A 19,608-nucleotide genomic window follows, 5' to 3' on the forward strand; every position below is an offset into this window, starting at 1 on the left:
ATAATTTTAATCCAACAAATTCACTTTTAAAATATTTAATTTTATTATTTTAAAAATTTTCTTATTATGATTGATTTACAATGTTATGTCAATTTCTGCTGACCAGCAAAGTAACCCAGGCATATATATACACACACACACACACACACACACACACGCATATATATTCTTTTTCTCACATTATCCTCCATCATGTTCTGTCACAAGTGATTAGATATATAGTTCCCTGTTGCTACACAGCAGGATACCATTGCCCATCCACTCCAAATGCAATAGTTTTCATCTACTAACACCATACTCCCAATCTATCCCACTCCCTCCCCCTCTTCCCTGGCAAACACACGTCTGTCCTATATGTCCATAATTTTTTCTGTTGTGTAGATAGATCCTTTGTGTCATTTCAGACTCTACATATAAGTGATATCATATGGTGCCTGTCTTTCTCTTTCTGACTTCACTCAGTATGAGAGTCTCTAGTTCCATCCATGTTGCTACAAATGGCATTTTTGTTCTTTTTTATGGCTGAGTAGTATTCCATTACAAATACGTACCACATCTTCCTAATCCATTTGTTGGTCGATGGGCATTTAGGTTGTTTAATCATACATTTCAATGAGTTATGGTCTTGTAACCATCAACACTATCACTCCAAGAAGTTCCCTCCTCTGTAGTCACCCCCACTTTCCCCCAACTCCTGGAAGTTTTTTTTTTTTTTTTGTCTTTTGTCTTTTGTTGTTGTTGTTGTTGTTGCTATTTCTTGGGCCGCTCCCGCGGCATATGGAGGTTCCCAGGCTAGGGGTTGAATCGGAGCTGTAGCCACCGGCCTACGCCAGAGCCACAGCAACGCGGGATCCGAGCCGCGTCTGCAACCTACACCACAGCTCACGGCAACGCCGGATCGTTAACCCACTGAGCAAGGGCAGGGACCGAACCCGCAACCTCATGGTTCCTAGTCGGATTTGTTAACCGCTGGGCCACGACGGGAACTCCCAACTCCTGGAAGTTTTAAGAATTTCACATAAATAGAATCATATTGTACGTAGGTTTTTGTGTCTGGCCTCTTTCACTTAATATAATCCTTTTGCATTTCCTCCATGCTGTGTATATCAATAGTTTGTTTGTTTTTATTGCTGAGCAGGATTCCAAAGCTATAATATGTTCATCCATTCATTAGCTGATATACTTTTTGGGTTGTTTCCAGTTTTTTTTTTTTTTTTTTTGTCTTTTTGCTATTTCTTTGGGCCGCTCCCGCGGCATATGGAGGTTCCCAGGCTAGGGGTCGAATCGGAGCTGTAGCCACTGGCCTACGCCAGAGCCACAGCAACGCGGGATCCGAGCCGCGTCTGCAACCTACACCACAGCTCACGGCAACGCCAGATCGTTAACCCACTGAGCAAGGCCAGGGACCGAACCCGCAACCTCATGGTTCCTAGTCGGATTCGTTAACCACTGCGCCACGACGGGAACTCCCCTGTTTCCAGTTTTAAGAAGTAAAATTGCTTGGTCATATTATTAAGTTTAACTTTGTAAGAGATGACATAATGATTTTCCAAAGTGGTGGTACCATTTTACAATTGCAACAGCATTCATTATGTATTCTTGCCAAATTTTTATAGTTTTGACGGTTCTATTTAAGTCTATGATTCATTTTGAATTAATTTTTTTATTATGATGTAAGATAAGGACCAAAATATTTTTTGTTTTTGCGTATGGATGTTCAATTGTTCCAGCACAACTTGTTGAAAAGACTGTTGTTTCCTCATTGAAATATTTTGGCATATTTGTCAAAAACTGCCTCTCCTCTCTCTCTCTATATATATATATTCTGGTCCACTGATCTACTTATCCAATTTTATGCCCCCACTACACTATCTCAATTACTGTAGCTTTATTATAAATCTTGAAATCAAGTTGAAATCTTCTGGTTTCTTTAATTTCTCTAGCAATCTTTGCATTGTAATGGCCTTGGACATATTTTGCTAAATATATCCTTAAATATTTTACGTTTTATGAGGCTATTGTAAATGGTGTTACTTTAAAAAAAAACTCCAATTTCCATTTGTTTGTTGCTAACACATCTTTTTGTCCTTTTTTTTCTATTTTCTAGGAGATTTTACAAATATATCTTTCAAGACTTGAATTAATTTTTAAAAGTTGCAATTAAATTTTTTTAATGTGATAAAATGAAATTTACCATTTTAACCATTTCTAAGTGAGCAGTTCAGTGGCATTATATGCATTCACATTGTTGTGCAACTATCACCACTGTCCATCTCCAGAAGTTCTTTATCATCCCATTTGGAAACTAAGTATATACTAAATACTCACTAAATACTAACTCCTGATTCCCACCTTCCCATAGCCCTGGTACCCACTGTTTTACCTTCTGTCTCTATGCATTTGACTATTCTAGGTTCCTCACCTAAGTGGAATCATACATTACTTGTCCCTTTGTGTCTGGTTTATTTCACTTAGCATAATGTCTTCATGGTTCAACCATGTTGTAGTATATATTTGAATTTCATTCCTTTTTAAGGCTGAATAGTATTCCCTTATATGTATATCCCACATTTCATTTTTCCATTCATCCGTTAACAGACACTGGGTAGTTTCTACTTTTTGATTATTATAAATAATGCTGCCATAAACATGAAATTGGTTTTAATTTATGAACTCTTTTATGTTCTTTAATTTTTTTCATTTTTGTTGTGTCTGTTTTTATTTTATAGGATGATAAAGTCTGTTATCTCCCTCTAAATAATAGTTTCTTTGATGTTTTCTTCTGTTCTCTATATGCCTCTGCTACCTCAAGTTTCTTTGTCTTCTTGTTTTCATTTTTAGCTTGCATTCAAAGCTTTTGTCAAATGTTTGGTCATTCTTGTACTTTATGCTTAAGAGTAGAGAATTTTAAAAAATGGATGGAAGATTTGTGGGGGAAAGGGGACAGTTGGGGCTCATCAGATCTTTTTACTAGGGTACTTCAAATGCCAATACTTTGAGAATTTTTCACTGGAACCATTTGTTTCTCCACAAAAGAATTCTCCAACTTCCTGTCTGGAGAATGAGGAGCAGAGAACAGCAAGGGCTGGGGGAGAGCAATGGTGGGGCAAAGGTGATATGTTTAAGCCTGGCTGCAGGCTTTCTGGGTGCAGGGAGGGGACAAAGGGGCTAAGGGTTCCACTTTTCCTTAAACTACTTGTTTTCAATTCCAGCACCTCTGGGGTTGAGCTTCTCAAGGGTTCTGTGGCACAAAACGACTAACTTCTACTTGATATTGCCCCTTGAGAGATATTTAGATTGTAACTTGACAGTCAGCCAAATCAGTAACTGCTCCTCTATCTGCTTTCTTCCAAAAATGTGTTGAAATATTTTATCCAAAGTTATCTTGTCTATTATTCTCTTTGTCCTTGTTGGTAAATACCATTTTTATTGCTTTACTGACATTTTAATGGGGTTTTAGGAGGGAGAGGAAATGAACACATGGCATGCCATATTTAACTCATTAGAGTAAATAGCATTTATCATTCATACATAATTTGCAACATTTCTTTTACCACCTGACAGGAAAAACTTCCACTTGGGACAATAAATAAAAATCAGATAAAATGGAAACACTAAATCACAGTAAGTTTGTAGTAATAAAAGGAAAATGAATTTCAAAAAAGACACATGCAGGGCAATATACTGTATAGCATTTCTGGAGATGAATGTGTTCCTCCGTTCATGGGAAAGTATAAAAATATTTGAATGTGAGCAATATAGATCTGTTGATTAAAAAAATTCTATACCTCATACATACAAGTAGTATATAAAGGAATAATTTATTGTTTAGTTAATTTTGTAATTTATAGGGTTTGCTTAATCTCTTACTGCTTTTCTTTCAGCCATTTCCTTCTCTTTAGCATTTTCATCAGTTTATGGTTAGTTACAGGAAGATGCAAAAGTTCCCCAGGCAATTCTATTACTTGTTACTGGCTAAGAGCCTGGAGTTACTAATTTAATGAGGGTTTAAGAATTATCTGTGGCTTAAATTATTGGTGCAGTCCAATAATTAGTACTATAGATTACTTAGTGATAAATATAAATATAATGAACACTTGCTGTACTATTATTTTGAGTTCTGAGTTTAATTAAGGTGGATGGAGAAAATAATGAGGGTCTATTTAAAACCTCGACCTATGAAGAAAAGCTAAAAGAAGTTTGCTTGTTTTGTTTTGATTTGTTTTGCCTAGGAAAAGTAAAGGATAAGTGGAAATAATGTTCAGGAACGTCCAGAGATGCACATGTTGCTGTTTCCCAGGGCTCTATTCTAGGCCTTTTTCTCCCATGGGCAGTAGATAGTATCTATCAAACTGCTAGGCCATCCCCTCCCCTGCCCCACCAATTTTCCTCAAATATTTACTCAAGAAACTCAACCAACAGGTTTAGCTACCAGCTTTCCAGACTAGATCTAAGCATCAGCCCTAGTTTTCCAGCTGCCTCCTGATTATTTCTACTTCAGTGTTCTGCAGGCAATGCAAATTCAGTATATCTAAAAACTCAGGTCATTATATTCTCCCTAGCATTCATTACTCACCCATTCTGTGCTCTCCTCCTGACTTCTTTTCTTTAATAAATGGCAGCACCAATGTACCTTGTCCACTCAGTTTAAACCTTAGAACTAGCTTTTTTTTTTTTTCCATTAGCTCCTCCATCCTATTAGTCACCAGTTTCTATGAATTCAACTTTAATGTCTTTCAAATTTATCTTCTATTTCCTATGCTATCAGTTTAGGCTCACTTCAACTTCTGCCTGAACTATATACATAGTAGTTATATTTCACTTAGACCAGTCTGTCTTCGTCTACCTTTCTCTCTATATATTATTTTTGTTTGTTTGTTTTTTTATCTTTTTAGGGCCACACTGCGGCATATGGAAGTCCCCAGGCTAGGGGTCTAATTGGAGCTGTTGCTGCCAGCCTAAGCCACAGCCACAGCAGTGCGGGATCTGAGCCGAGTCTGGGACCTCTACCACAGCTCATGGCAATGCCAGATCCTTAACCCACTGAGCGAGGCCAGGGATTGAACCTGCAACCTCATGGTTCCTAGTCGAATTCATTTCCACTGCACCACGACGGGAACTCCTCTCTCTATATATTATATACATATATTCAAACACATATGTATATATAAATATATATATGTATACAGTATATGTACATATTATATATATATATTTATATAGTCTTATACAAACTAGACTTTATGTTCCTTGATGGCAGGAAATGTTTTTTTTAAAATGATTTTTATTTTTTCCATTATAGCTGGTTTACAGTGTTCTGTCAATCTTCTACTGTACGGCAAAGAGACCCAATCACACACACATACATACATATTTTTCTCACATTATCCTCCATCATAAGTGACTAGATACAGTTCCCAGTACTATACAGCAGGATCTCATTGTTTATCTATTCCAAAGGCAATAGTTTGCATCTATTAACCCCAGATTCCCAGTCCATCTCACTCCCTCTCCCTCCCCCTCGCCACTGGCAACCACAAGTGTGTTCTCCAAGTCCATGAGTTTCTTTTCTGTGGAAAGGTTCATTTGTGCTGTATGTTAGATTCCAGATATAACTGATATCATATGGTATTTGTCTTTCTCTTTGTGACTTACTTCACGTAACATGAGAGTCTTGGAGTTCCCATCATGGTGCAGCGGAAACGAATCTGACTAGGAATCATGAGGTTGTGGGTTTGATCCCTGGCTTCTATCAGGGGTTAAGGATCTGGCGTTGCTGTGAGCTGTGGTGTAGTTCACAGACATGGTTTGGATCTGGTGTTGCTGTGGCTCTGGCATAGACCAGCAGCAACAGCTCCTATTAGAACCCTAGTCTGGGAAACTCCATATGCTCTGGGTGCAGCCCTAAAAAGACAAAAAAAAAAAAAAAAAAAAAAGAAAAAAAAAGAGAGAGAGAGAGTCTTTAGTTCCATCCATGTTGCTGCAAATGTCATTATTTTGTTCTTTTTTATGGCTGAGTAGTATTCCATTGTGTATATATACCATATCTTCCTAATCCATTCATCTGCCAATGGACATTTAGGTTTTTTACATGTCCTGGCTTTTAAGAATAGTGCTGCAATGAACATGCGAGTGCATGTGTCTTTTTCAAGGAAAGTTTTGTCCGGATATATGCCCAAGAATGGGATTGCTGGGTCATATGGTAGTTCTATATTTAGTTTTCCAGGGCTGTACCCATAGCATATGGAAGTCCCAGGCTAGGGGTCGAATTGGAGCTGTAGCCGGCCATAACTTTGCAGGACCTGAGCAGCATCTGCGACACACACCACATCTCATGGCAGAGCCAGATCCTTAATCCACTGAGCGAGGCCAGGGATCGAACCCACCTGTGTCAGATTCGCTTCTGCTGAGCCACAACAGGAACTCCAGGAAATATATTTTATTTACTTTTTATCCAAAGTGCAGCTGCTCAATAGATTTTAGTTGAATAAATGCATAATGTTTATTCCAAAGATAGTGACCACTTGGTTTCTATTTCCATTCATGATAAAGCAACAAAATGGTATGCTTCAATCTTTATGTATTAGGAGGAGTGGGATATATGCTGGAATGAGCCATTTATAACTCGGATAATTTTCTAAATGCTTCTTTGTAGTTATTTTTTTTCATGAGGACAGGTTTTTTTTTTTTTTTTTTTTTTTGCTTTTTAGGGCTGCACCCACAGCATATGGAGGTTCCCAGGCTAGGGGTCAAATCAGAGCTGTAGCTGCTGGCCTAGCCACAGCCACAGCCACACAGGATCCAAGCCGCATCTGCGAACTACATCACAGCTCATGGTAACACCAGATCCTTTAGCCACAGAGAGAGGCCAGGGATTGAACCCACAACCCCATGATTGCTAGTTGGATTTGTTTGCGGTGTGCCACGACGGGATCTCCCAGGTGGATTTTTTGTTTTGTTTTGTTTTGTTTTGTTTGTCTAGGATGGTTTAGGAATTTCTTTGCTTGGATTTATTATGCTTAGACAAGTTGATTTTCTGCTGGATCAAAAATATATTTTTTCCTAGATCAAAATATATTTCACCACAGAAATGATGCACATTGAACTAGGAAGATAATGCAGTACTAATATAGAGGACCCAAGAAGGTTAAAGTAGAAGGGTTAGGGTCAATTTTAATTATGACCTTCACTTGCATATTATATGATTTCTCTTTGAAGTTTGAAATTTTAATTTTTGGTCCAACACTAATTGTCAATGTATAACTAGCATGGCCAAAGTCATTGATTTTATGCTCTTTGTATTTATTCTTATTACAGATGAACTTAGTATGTCAAGACCTTAACCAGAACCATGAACTGCATTTCACAAAAAGGTACATTTCACAAAACCTAAAATCTCTGGGAAACGATAGGGACAATGACATAGCAAGCTGTTAATTTTTCCTTTGAGTGCCAGACTGATGTCTCAGTCTTTTTTGAATACAAAGGTTGAATGTAATTCCTTGGTGTTCTTGAATACAAGCAAGTCATTCTTAGTAGGCAAAAAACTATGATGCACAGCTCTTGAAACAGATTTGTCAGGAATCTACCTCTCATTTTTTACCCATGGTTGCTGAACCTACTCTCTGATCTACTTCTTATAGTATATAGATAAGAGTACACTCATCCCATGCTTTTAACTCTTTTGGGGGGCATACATGATGCAAAGACTATTAACCTGTTCTATGTATATGTGCTAGATTAGGTAGGTGTCCATTTGGCATTCTGCAATAAGGTATAATGCAGAAATGGGCTATTTCCTTAAGTAGCAAGTCTCCCTTTACTGAAAATGTTCAAGCACATGTGTGTCTGATTTGTTCAGTGCTGTCTTTCAGAGTCTTGAACAGTGCTTGGTGCAGAGTAAATACCCAATAAATATTTCATGTGTGAATGAATAAAGCACCAAATGGAAGCACAAAGTAGATGATGTTTCAATTAGCTTTTGCTGTGTAATGAACCATCCCAAAAGGTAGTAGTTTGAAAGAGGGTTTCCTTATTCATCATGGTTGTGTGGGTTGGCTGAATAGATGGCCTCATATTTCTGGGATATCAGCTCTGTGGCTGGGAGAGCTAGGTCTTTCTCTCCATGTCTCTCATCTTGGGCCTCAGCAATCCAAGAGAGTGAGTGTGGATGCTCTCATGCTTCTGGTGGTTAGGCATGAACCTCATTTCTAGTGCATTCTATTGGTCAAAAAATCACAAGACCAGATCTGAATAGGATAGGGAAATTGGCCTGACCTCTTGATTGCATTGACCTGACCTCATTGCAGGGTTTGTAGTCTTTTTTTAACCTACCATAGATAGCCAAGTTAAAAAACCTTCAGTAGGGAATTCTTGTAATGGGATAGAGACTGGGCCCCCCACAGTCCTCCCAACTCTGAGATTCTATGATTCCACCAGGCTGAATGGATCTCTTATAATGTTCTAAGAGAGAACAGTTATTAACCCATTGTAACTAGAAACTTTAATCTTCTACATCTGGTAAGATAATTTAAAAGATAATTCATTAAATAATTATTTTCTGTTATTATGATCTAGAATTTGTATTCTTTCTTTAAACATTTCAAATACCAGAATGTTCTTGATGGGGGAGTGGTATTCACATTTAGTTAGAGTAATGTGTAACTAATTCTGCTTTTAATTATGGTATAGCAGCAACATTTTCCTTTCCTTATGCTTTATTGACCATTTTCTGAACACGAGATGAACACTTTACTTTTTTTTCATCCACCAAATACTTAATTTTTTAGAAGTCACTGAGTTCAGTAGTATAAAATTTTTATTTTTTCTTCTGCGCCAGAGGAGAGTGCTCATATTATTGACTCAATATTTAATGCTATTTACTATTAAAATTGTAACTCTGAAATAGATTATGAGAGAATTTAGTAAATATTCATCAAACTAAAATTGATTACTAAGTATTATAGTCCTGTCAGAGATAGGTATTGTCTTAGGAACTCTTCCTATGCCTGCAAATTCTTTAATGATTGATATATACAGGTTTCTTCTTTACTATGCATTCAAGTAGATTTTTTCCTATCTTAAAAAATAGCAAATCTACAACTTTTCTGTAATTATTCTTTATGACTCCTTTTATCATTTTAGTAAATTATTTTTATTATTTTATCATTACTATTTTTATCATTCTTTTAAACATTTTAGTTAAGATATGCCCTTATGACTACTTTAGAATTAGCAGGTACACAGATATATGGATGCAGAAATATCGTATAAGCAACTTACAAATAATATATGAAAACCTTGTGAAACTTTCCATTAAGGAGTTTCAGAACAAACACAGTAGGATAAACAGTATGGGGAAGATTGACCTGCTGATAGCTGAATTGTGATTTAATAGAAAAAAATTCATACCATCACATTTCATTAGTATACTTTTGTATATGTATAGACTGAGATGAAAATAATGTGTTTTGGAAAATTTTTGACAGATACTTGAAAGATGACTGTTTTTGTTATTATTGAGGAATCTGTTTCATTTAAAATTTTTAGTTTGGCATTAAACCTCCTGCCCCCAAATTCTACACGAATATTTCTCTCTTCCTACTTTTCCCAACACTTCTAAATAAAAAACAAAAAACGAACTCTAAGCAATGCACAACAATTTTCTAAAAATAAAGCCAGTTCATCTCTGTGGGGCTGATAAGCCAGGTCCTGAATGTATTGTTGATAATTAACCTGATGAGGTAATGGGAAATCTTCTTTCATTTTTTTAAAAAAATTAATAAACTTTATTTCTGAGTTTTACATTTACAGAAAAACTGAACAGAAAAGAGAGTTCTCATATACTTTCACATCCACCCCTAACCATTTTCCCCATAATTGACAACCTGTCTTGGTGTGGTACATATTTTACAATCTATGAACTAATACTGATGTATTATTAAAGTCCATCCAGTTTACATTAGGGTTTACTCTTTGTGTTGTACAGTTCTGAGTTGCAACAAATGTATAATATCATATATCCACCATCACAGTGTCATACTGAAGAGTTTCACTGTCCTAAAAATCTCCTGTGTTCCACCTTCATATCTCTACTTCCTCCCCAATCCCTGCTTTTCCCTTTTAATACTCAAATTGAACCTAAGCTAATATTAATCAGTTGGAGCTAAAAATTTGCTTAAATAACCTGTGATTCCTCATGGCAATCAACATTTCTTAATCATCAATTTAGACTAGCACTGTCCAATAGAAGTAAAATGTAGGCCATACATGTATTTAACAATTGCTAGACATGGAGTTCCCCTTGTGGCTCAGTGGGTTAAGAACCTGATTAGTATCCATGAGGATGCAGGTTCCATCCCTGTCCTCGATGAGTGGGTTAAGTATCTGGCATTGCTGTGGCTGTGGCTCCAGCTGCAGCTCTGATTGGACACCTAGCACAAGAACTTCCATATGCTGCAGGTGTAGCCTTAAAAAGAAGATGCTCCACTAAAAAGAAACAAAGTTAATAATATATTACACTTATCCCAGTGTGCAAAAAACATTATCAATTCCAACGTGTAAATAATATAAAAATTGAGATAAATTTTTTTCGTACTAACTCTCAAATCTAGTGTGCATTTCAAACTTAGAGCATATCTCATTTCTACTACTCAGACTACTCAAATTTCAACTTCTCAATAGCCAGGAGTAGCCAATGACTAAGGTAATGAACAGTGCAGGCTTAGACTATGAGCAACTTAAAGCCATCTATCCTCCTCTCTGCAGGGCCTCCAGATGAGACAGGAAGGGAACATTTTTGGAAGGTGTATCAGAAAGATAAAAGAGCTCTCTAAACCTCTAGATGCTAATACTTAAATGTTCTGCAACCCCTTTAAACTCTCCAGTTCTGCAAGTGGAATGGAGATTATGCTCATTGTGGCATATCAAAGAAATGAGTATGTATTGGATTCCTGACTCCCAGAAAGCCTGAATCATCCACAATGTTGACTCATGAGCCTAAGGTGACTGAAATATAATGTGAATCAAATTTGCCTTCCAAGGCATCGTTCTGTTTCTACTTTCCCCTCTCCCCTCCCTCTCTGGGTGACTCATCCTCCTTCCAAGTTAGAGTCCAGCAAGCAGTCAGATCCCAAACCCTTCTTGAAGGAGAAGAGCTGACTTTTAAATGGTCAGCCCCAGTCCTGGATAGACCACGCCAGCTCTATTTGCCTACCTTATCCAGGGTCTACAGTTTAGACTGGGAGGGATCTTAAAAGTGTCAAAAAAAGTTATTTTTTGTTTTACGGTGGTGATGGTAGTAGTGATGAGGTGATTTAGGAATGTAAATTTGAAAAATACAATCTTTGATTTCAAAATGTTCTAAACTTAATGCATACTTCAATTATCAAGATCAACTTCACAGTCCCGTTATTTAGTACCTTTCTCCACTCTGGGTTTTTTCCTTTCCTGGGAGGAAAGTTTCCACACCCAGTTGCCAAGATAACGCCCTTCCGGTGGCGCGCCGGGAGCCTCTCCGACCCCTCAAGGCAGGCAGGGAGCCCGCTTGCTTTCCCAGTTCTCTAACCACACAAACCTGCCTCCAGCTGTGGGTAAGGCCGAGACCCTCAGCCCCACTCGCATCTACTCTAGGTGGAGGGTAGAGCCCAGTCCCAAACCCCGCCCATCGAACCCACCCCGGCCGGTAAGAGAGAGGAAGTGCAGTAAGACCCACCTACTTTTGTCTTTTTCCTTTTCCGTTGGGCAGGCTGGTTGTCGGTCATCTCTATCGTTTAGATGATTGGCTTGCTCTTCTCGCGCCAGTCCGTGCCTCTCCCTGGCGGGGAGGGTGAGTCACGCTAAAGTGGGCGGAGTGTCGGCTGGCCTGTCTCCTTTGCTCGTCTGGGCGGCGGCGGCAGCGGCAACTGGGGACGGGGCGGGTGGCGCATCACGGGCGCGGAGGCAGGAGGAGCAGTCTCATTGTTCCGGGAGCCGCCGCCACTGCAGGTCCCTCGGCTCGCTGGGCCCTGCCCCTCTTAGTCTCCCCACCCCCCACAACCGCCTGCGGCTCAGAGAAGCGTCTCCCGCGGAGGCAGCAGTTGCAGCATCATCTCTGACCCGCCAGCCAAGGAAGACATGGACCAGTCGCCTCTGGTCTCCTCGTCCTCGGACAGCCCGCCCCGGCCTCAGCCCGCGTTCAAGTACCAGTTCGTGAGGGAACCCGAGGACGAAGAGGAAGAGGAGGAGGAGGAGGAAGACGAGGACGAGGACGAGGACCTGGAGGAGCTGGAGGTGCTGGAGAGGAAGCCTGCCGCCGGGCTGTCGGCGGCCCCGGTGCCCACCGCCGCCGCCGCCCCCTCCCCCGCCGGCGCGCCCCTGCTGGACTTTGGCAATGACTTCGTGCCCCCGCCGCCCCGGGGGCCCCTGCCTGCTGCGCCCCTCGCCGCCCGGGAGCAGCAGCCGTCTTGGGACCAGAACCCCACGTCGTTGGAGATGTCCGCGCCCTCCCCACCGTCTGTTGCTACAGCCTCGCCCTCCAACATCACTGAGGACGATGAGCCTCCGGCCCGGCCTCCCCCTCCTCCTCCAGCCGGCGTAAGCCCCCAGGCGGAGCCCGCGTGGACCCCGGCCGCCCCGGCCCCCGCCGCGCCCCCCTCCACGCCGGCCGCGCCCAAGCGCAGAGGCTCCTCAGGCTCAGTGGGTGAGTGCCGCGCCCTCTGCCTCGCACCGCCCCTCGCGCCCCTCCCTCTTTTGTGTGCTGCCCCCAGAGGCTCCGGCCCAGCCTTCCTCTCCGCCCAGAGGGGCTTTGTCTGCAGACCTCGGGGAGAAGGCGCCCCCCCCTGGTGGGAGACGTGGGGAGCAGGGTGGGGCGGCCAAGGAAGCTGGGGCTTGCTCTTTATTGTACGTGTGCTTTTAGGGAACACGTGCACCCTGTCTGCTCCCAGGTTCTTCTCTCTGGTCCCTATTACACTGCGTCCCGGAAGTTAGGCACCCACCCCTTGCTGGAGCTGGGTGTGTATCGAGGGACGAGGGGTGTGGATTTCTGGGGTTGACTCGGTTCCGGGGTGAGGATGGAAAGAAAGGCCTTGGCGCCCTAATCTTTTGTCTGTCCGTGTGGATGGCTTCTAGGGAGAAGACGCAGTTTTGCTGTTGGGCTTTACCTGAATTCAGCAATGACCCCCCCCCTCCTCACCCTTTGCTCGGCTTGGGTGGCCTTTTGCGCTTCTTCCCCTCTCTCCCCCGCTGCGCTGATGCCCAGTGGAAAACGTCCACTTTGACCCAGCTGCAGTGAAGGGAGAGCGCCTCCAGTGGTGTGGCGCGTGGAGGGTTGGGAAGCAGAGTTCTGGCGAAGTCCTGCCACCGCCCAGCTTACCCGGGTTGTGATGTGGCGACTTCCCACCAGCTTAACAGAGCCAGGGAAGTGGGACCTGGGTATCTCGTTACGACGGGGCGCAGTTCTGCCAGGGGTTCTGCTGCAGAGTGAGAGGAATCGCTGTTAGGGTGGAGAGGTTTAGCATCTTAATGCATCGTAATTGAATAGTAGAGAAAAAAAAGGAAAAGGCAAAATGGTTGACATTATGAAAGAAGAGAAAACCTGTGGATTCCTTGTCGGGAATAGGCCAGTTGAAATTGTGGCAGATTTACCATGAGACTTAATGAAATGTTCTGAGACATGTTTTTATTTACTAGTTTAGAAATACTATTTCGTAGTAAAAAAGTAATACTCTTTTTGTAGTAAAAGTAATATATTTTAGGTCCGCAAAGACAGATGTGCATAGTGTGCAAATCTTTTCATTCACATGACTACCCGGTTGTAAGTTATTTTTAGGAGCATTGTTTTATTACCCTTTGCATCTTAGCAAATTGTCCATTTCGGAAAAGAAAAAAATGAGATTTGTTCGAGATTGAGAATTCATCTCGTTAGACACGTCATTAACTTATTAACACGTAGCTTGATTTTTCTGAGACATAAAGTGTCCCACTAGTAGTAGGATCTTAATGTAAAAACGGAGCAAGAAGAAAATCAGGTAGTGTAATAGTCTGCTGAGAAATTGTCTTAGCTTTGTAGGATTTTAGAAATGATTCTTTTTTCTAGAAAACAACTATCAGTCTGAGGTCATAGAAGAATTTTTTTTTTTCTTCAGTTCGCTTCTGTTCCGTAGTGGGAAAAACAAGCCAATAGTGATGTTTCTGCATAACATTTTGATATTTACATACCCCAAACCATTACTAAAAACAGTAATCTCTACACTGAAGATAGTAGAATTAAGGAGAAACTCATTTTTTCCTTTTCTGAGTAAAAAACACATTTTAGAGAAACTAAAGTGAAGTAGAAAAATATCAAGTGATAAGAAATTTGCAAATGGAAAATGTTATGATTAATGAAAGCATACTAATTTGTCATCTTGTATTCCTGCATGGAAACAAAAGAGTTCTGTTCTTTGAACCTTGGCGATTCAGGAGGTGACAGCATTCTCTTGGAATTTTGACTTTTGGAATACTAAGTTTGGAAGACAAAGGAGAGAGAGTATTACCTGCTCTGTTTTTACATAATTCCCTACTTCTGTATTGATGTTGCTTATTTGGAAACCTTAGTTCCTTTAGAAAATGAAGGAACATCATGCTTTTGATCAGGATATTTAAGTCATTTCACTGAGTCTAATTTTCTTAACAGTTTGTTCATTCATTCAACTGATTGATTACCTATAAAGAGACAGGTACTGTGGTAGGCTATGAGGATATAAGTAAGACACATGTGCTCCCTATGGGGGAAGTAGAGAAAATAAGCACATAAATAACTCAGAATAGTGTTAAGTGTATGAGAAAAATTAGAGGATAATAGTGTGGTAAATGATTGATATGTGTGGGAACCTTTTTAGGTAGGGTGGCACTGAGAAGGGCCTTTCTGAGGAGGTGAGATTTGAGTGGCAGAGATAAAGCATTTCCAAGATGCTCCTAGGAGGCAAAAGACCTGAGGCAGGAATGAGCTTTGTATGTTTGAGAATTTAGTAAGACTGCTAGTGAGAAAAACTAGGGGGAGAAAGTGTAACAGAGTGGGGAGATTGACTATACTTAGATCATGCGAGGTCTCTAAGCAGGCCACGGTAAATTTGACTTTTTAAAGTATTGTTTATTTTAGAAATATGTTCCTTAATTATATTGGGATTTTGGAACAAAAATATAGTTTTGAAGATTCAGAAGAACTAAGAGGGCTGATGTGAGTAAAGACAAAGAACGTGAGAAATGTGCAGAGCATGGTTAGACACTTAAGAGCAGTCTGACTGGAGGAGGGTTTATGTTACTGGGTATGGTAGATCCCTGACACTTGTATTTAACAATGTTGTTTACCCCATTTTTTTGAAAACCGTGATTTCCATCACTTGGTAGGTTGTAATTTTGCTGTTTGCTCTGGTACTTGAAGCATCCATCCTTATTGCGATGTAGTAAATGAAGTAAGACTGAAGCTTCTTGCCTGCTGACCATTTTTCATGGAGAAACATTGGCTTCAGATGGTTTGGTTAACCTAGGCTTTGAGGATATGGAAGGGAAACCAGATAGCAATTGAATTGAGAGAAGTGCAGACATTCATTAAGGATGACACTGAGTTGATCTCTGGACGTATTCTAAGCCAGTGTTAATTAAGATTGAAAATGTATGGTAGATCTGGATTCTGAAGGGTATTGCATGCAAATTTAAGGAACTAGGGTTTTATTATCGTGCTTTTATCCATGCTCTGCCATTGACAGTTGCCCTTGGTTTTGGCAATTTATGTTATAAAAAAAAAATGTTTTTGTTATTATTTCCAAAGTAGAAAGTCACTTCATTATTTTTCATCTTTTCCTGAATTTCTGCTTTAGGCTTTGGGAAACCATTGAAAATTATTGAGCTGAAACCTGGCATCATAAAAGAAGTGTTAGGGGTTCCTGTCGTGGTGCAGTGGAAGCGAATCTGACTAGGAGCCATGAGGTTACCAGTTCCATCCCTGGCCTCCCTCAGTGGGTTAAGTCTCTGGCATTGCTGTGAGCTGTGGTGTAGTTCACAGACAGGCTTGGATCTGGCATTGCTGTGGCTGTGGCGTAGGCCAGCAGCTGTAGCTCTGATTAGACCCCTAGCCTGGGAAACTCCTCATGCCGCTAGTGTGGCCCTAAAAAGCAATAAAATAAAATAAAATAAAATAAAGTAAAATAAAAGCAGTGTTAGAAAAGCAACGGTATTCAAGATAGGTTGGAAAGAAAAATGGAACTATTTAGAAAGATTTTACAATAGTTCTGAGAGAGGTGAGTAGAGCCTGAACTAGTTCATTTAGTAGTTTATTCAGTGAAAATTGAATACAGGGAAGAATATAAGAAACTCTAGGAAGCATAATTTCTTTGTCTCTCAATCTTTATATTTAAGAAGAGATTTTATAAAGAATAATTGATAGTACTTGGAAGCCATGGATGTAAAACAATGAAAAGAATGTTGGTGCTTTTTAAATCAATGACAACAAGGAATGGAATTGATGAATTTAGAGATTCTGAATAATTTCTCTTGTTAACCATTTTCAGTTTTCTGACTGAGTATAAAAGTTGGGAGCAAGTGGTATGTTCCTTACGGATAAAGTGAATTACATTTCTCATTGGTTCCTAGGAAGTGCAATGTCAAGTTTACATTTCTTTTTAGTAAGCCTCTTTAGATCTCTTTTAAAATGAAGTGATTGAACTTTTGGTAAATATCTAATTATGTGGAGTAGTAGTATTTAGAAGACAAGCTATTTTATCACTATGTTTCTGTTCACTTGGAAGATTTGCTGTTATAAAACATTTTTTAAAAGGAACATGTTATCTTTTGTCCAGTAATTGGCTCTGTTTTGTGTGTTATTTCATGGTATACTTAAAAGCAATTTATTTGAAACACTGCTGATGCGAAGTCCCAGTTTAAATAGCACTATTTATTTATTTATTTATTTATTTGCTTTTTAGGGCCACATCTGAGGCATATGGAGGTTCCCAGGCTAGGGGTTTAATTGGAGCTACAGCCACAGCAATGCCAGATCCGAGTCGCATCTGTGACCGGCACCACAGCTCACGGCAATGCCAAATCCTTAATCCACTGAGCGAGGTCTGGGATCGAACCTGCAATGTCATGGTTCCTAGTTGGATTCGTTTCTGCTGTGCGATGACGGGAACTTCCAATAGCACATTTTATTTATTTATTTATTTATTTTTCTCTTTTTATTTTTTTATTTTTATTTTTTTATTTTCCCACTGTACAGCAAGGGGGTCAGGTTATCCTTACATGTATATATTACAATTACATTTTTCCCCCAGCCTTTCTTCTGTTGCAACATGAGTATCTAGACAAAGTTCTAGGATCTTTATTCAGAAGGATCTCCTTGTAAATCTATTCTAAGTTGTGTCTGATAATCCCAAGCTCCCGATCCCTCCCACTCCCTCCCCCTCCCATTAGGCAGCCACAAGTCTCTTCTCCAAGTCCATGATTTTCTTTTCTAAGGAGATGTTCATTTGTGCTGGATATTAGATTCCAGTTATAAGTGATATCATATGGCATTTGTCTTTGTCTTTCTGGCTCATTTCACTCAGTATGAGATTCTCTAGCTCCATCCATGTTGCTGCAAATGGCATTTTGTCATTCTTTTTATGGCTGAGTAGTATTCCATTGTGTATATATACCACCTCTTCCGAATCCAATCATCTGTCGATGGACATTTGGGTTGTTTCCATGTCTTGGCTCCAATAGCACATTTTAAAGGTATTTTGCTAGTCTAGTTTAAAAGTACCAACCACATGGATGATATTTCCTGATTTTTCCCTAGGACCTCTAAGTAGAAGTAAATGTTGTAGATACACTGTTGTTACAGTACATTCTTTGAGACTTTTTGTTCCTGTTTCTAAATATAGACCCTAAAAGGTCTCTCTGGGGGTGTCAGCACCAGGAATGGGAAGTGCAAGAGCAGAACCATAATTCATCAGCAGTATTTAAATGAGTGGGTGTGACCTTTGTGGCTAGTTAATGTAGGACATAGGCATGTGGAGTGGCAAGGCCCAGCTCTACTGATGCTAAGGTCTTCTGAGATGGATGGCATCATCATTCGTTTCAACTCTAAAGGAGGAATTGATAATTTTACAATTTAACTGATAGTTTTTTGTTTCTTGGAACATGACTATTAATTTTTAAGTTGCTTTACTCATGTGTTCCTATAACATTCTAAAAGGACAAAAAGACCAAAAAAAAAAAAATTGTACGTAAAATTTGTGACTAAATTTGCTTTAAGATAATAGAATTTTAGTATGTGTATGTTGCCTTATCTCTTTTTTTTTGGAGAGATTTTAAAAATTATTTTTACTTTTTGCTATGAAAAATTTCAAACATAAAGACAGAATTTATAAAACCTCATTTAACCATCACTTAGCCCCAACAATCATCCACCCATGGCCAATTCTGCCAGTCCTGCACCCTCATAAGTATTTCATTATGTAGCTTGCAGACCGTTAAATACTCCTTTGCAAAACATAATCATATTATTCATACTCAGATATGAATAATATTTGACAATAATTCATATCAAATATTCAGCCAGTGTTTACATTTTGTTATGCAGTGAATGTCATAAATGACTTCTTTGAAACAGTTTTAAAAAAAATCAGATTCTAAATAAGGTCCATCTATTGCAATGGATTGATTTATTGTATAGGTCTCTTAGTCTGCCTGTGAGTTCTTCCTTGCTTGCTTGTAGGTTCTGCTTCTCTGAAATTTATTTGTTGAAGAGGGCCAATATGCTTTTTAAGTTTTAATGTGTTTGTTAAGATATAATTTACATACAATAAAGTGCATGGATCTTAAGTTTCAACAGTTTTATGTTCAGATATAGAACATTTACATCATCTCAGAAAGATCCCTTGGGTCTTTAGTAGTCAATTCATTTCAATTCTGTCCTCCCAACCCCTCAATCCCAAGCAACCACTGTCTGATTTCCTTCACCATAGATTAGTTTTGCCTATTATAGAGCATTATATGAATGGAGTCACATAATATGTACTCTTTTATGCCTGGTTATTTGCATTCAGTATGTTTTTGAGATTTATTAGTGATGTTGCAAGTATCAGTAATTTATTCCTTCTTACTACTGAGTAGTGTCCCATAAGATTACAATTTGTTCATTCATTTGTTGATGAACATTTGGACATAGTTTCTGGCTTATAAACAAAAGAATGCTATGCACATCCTTGTATAGTCCTTTTGGTCGACACACGTTTTTCATTTTTCTTGAGTAAAGAGAATAGAATTGAGTGAGAATAACTAACAGAATTGCTGAGTCATGGGATAGGTATATATTTAACTATAAGAAATTGCCAAATTGTTCTTCAAAGTATTTCCACTTCCATCAGCAGTGTATAAAAGTTAGTGGTTTTACAGTCTCACCAACATTTATTATTTTCAGTCTTTTAAATTTTAGCCACTTTGGTTTTAATTTAGGTCTCCCTAACAACTAATGAATTAGAGGATTTCTACATGTCTATTGGTTACCTGTATATTTTCTTTTATGAAATATTTCAGTAATTTGCCCATTCTTACTTTGGGTTGTATGTTTTTTTCTGATTTGCAGGAGGTTTTCTTTTCTTTCTTTCT

The 19,608-nt window shown here is 39.4% G+C and overlaps 1 protein-coding gene and 1 long non-coding RNA gene across 7 annotated transcripts in view; both read left to right on the forward strand.

Moving 5' to 3' along the window:
* LOC110260013 (uncharacterized) overlaps positions 1–7,381 on the forward strand; it is an 84,495-nt gene extending 77,114 nt beyond the window's left edge. For both annotated transcript variants that reach the window (XR_014841948.1, XR_014841947.1), the window contains exon 3: positions 7,318–7,381. This is a non-coding gene — a long non-coding RNA (uncharacterized LOC110260013). The remainder of the gene's footprint in view (positions 1–7,317) is intronic.
* Positions 7,382–11,840: 4,459 nt separating this feature from the next.
* The window catches only part of RTN4 (reticulon 4), a 72,121-nt gene continuing 64,353 nt past the window's right edge, over positions 11,841–19,608 (forward strand). For 3 of the 5 annotated variants that reach the window (XM_005662541.4, XM_005662544.2, XM_005662545.2), the window contains exon 1: positions 11,958–12,679. In XM_005662541.4, the coding sequence (XP_005662598.2) occupies positions 12,115–12,679 (565 nt within the window). In that variant the 5' untranslated portion in view covers positions 11,958–12,114. 5 annotated transcript variants of the gene reach the window in all.

This window comes from Sus scrofa, chromosome 3 (genome assembly GCF_054392235.1).
Source record: "Sus scrofa isolate SSC_HxYL_T2T_F1_AM1 chromosome 3, Sscrofa_HxYL_maternal_Yorkshire_Landrace_v2.0, whole genome shotgun sequence".
NCBI lineage: Eukaryota > Metazoa > Chordata > Mammalia > Artiodactyla > Suidae > Sus > Sus scrofa.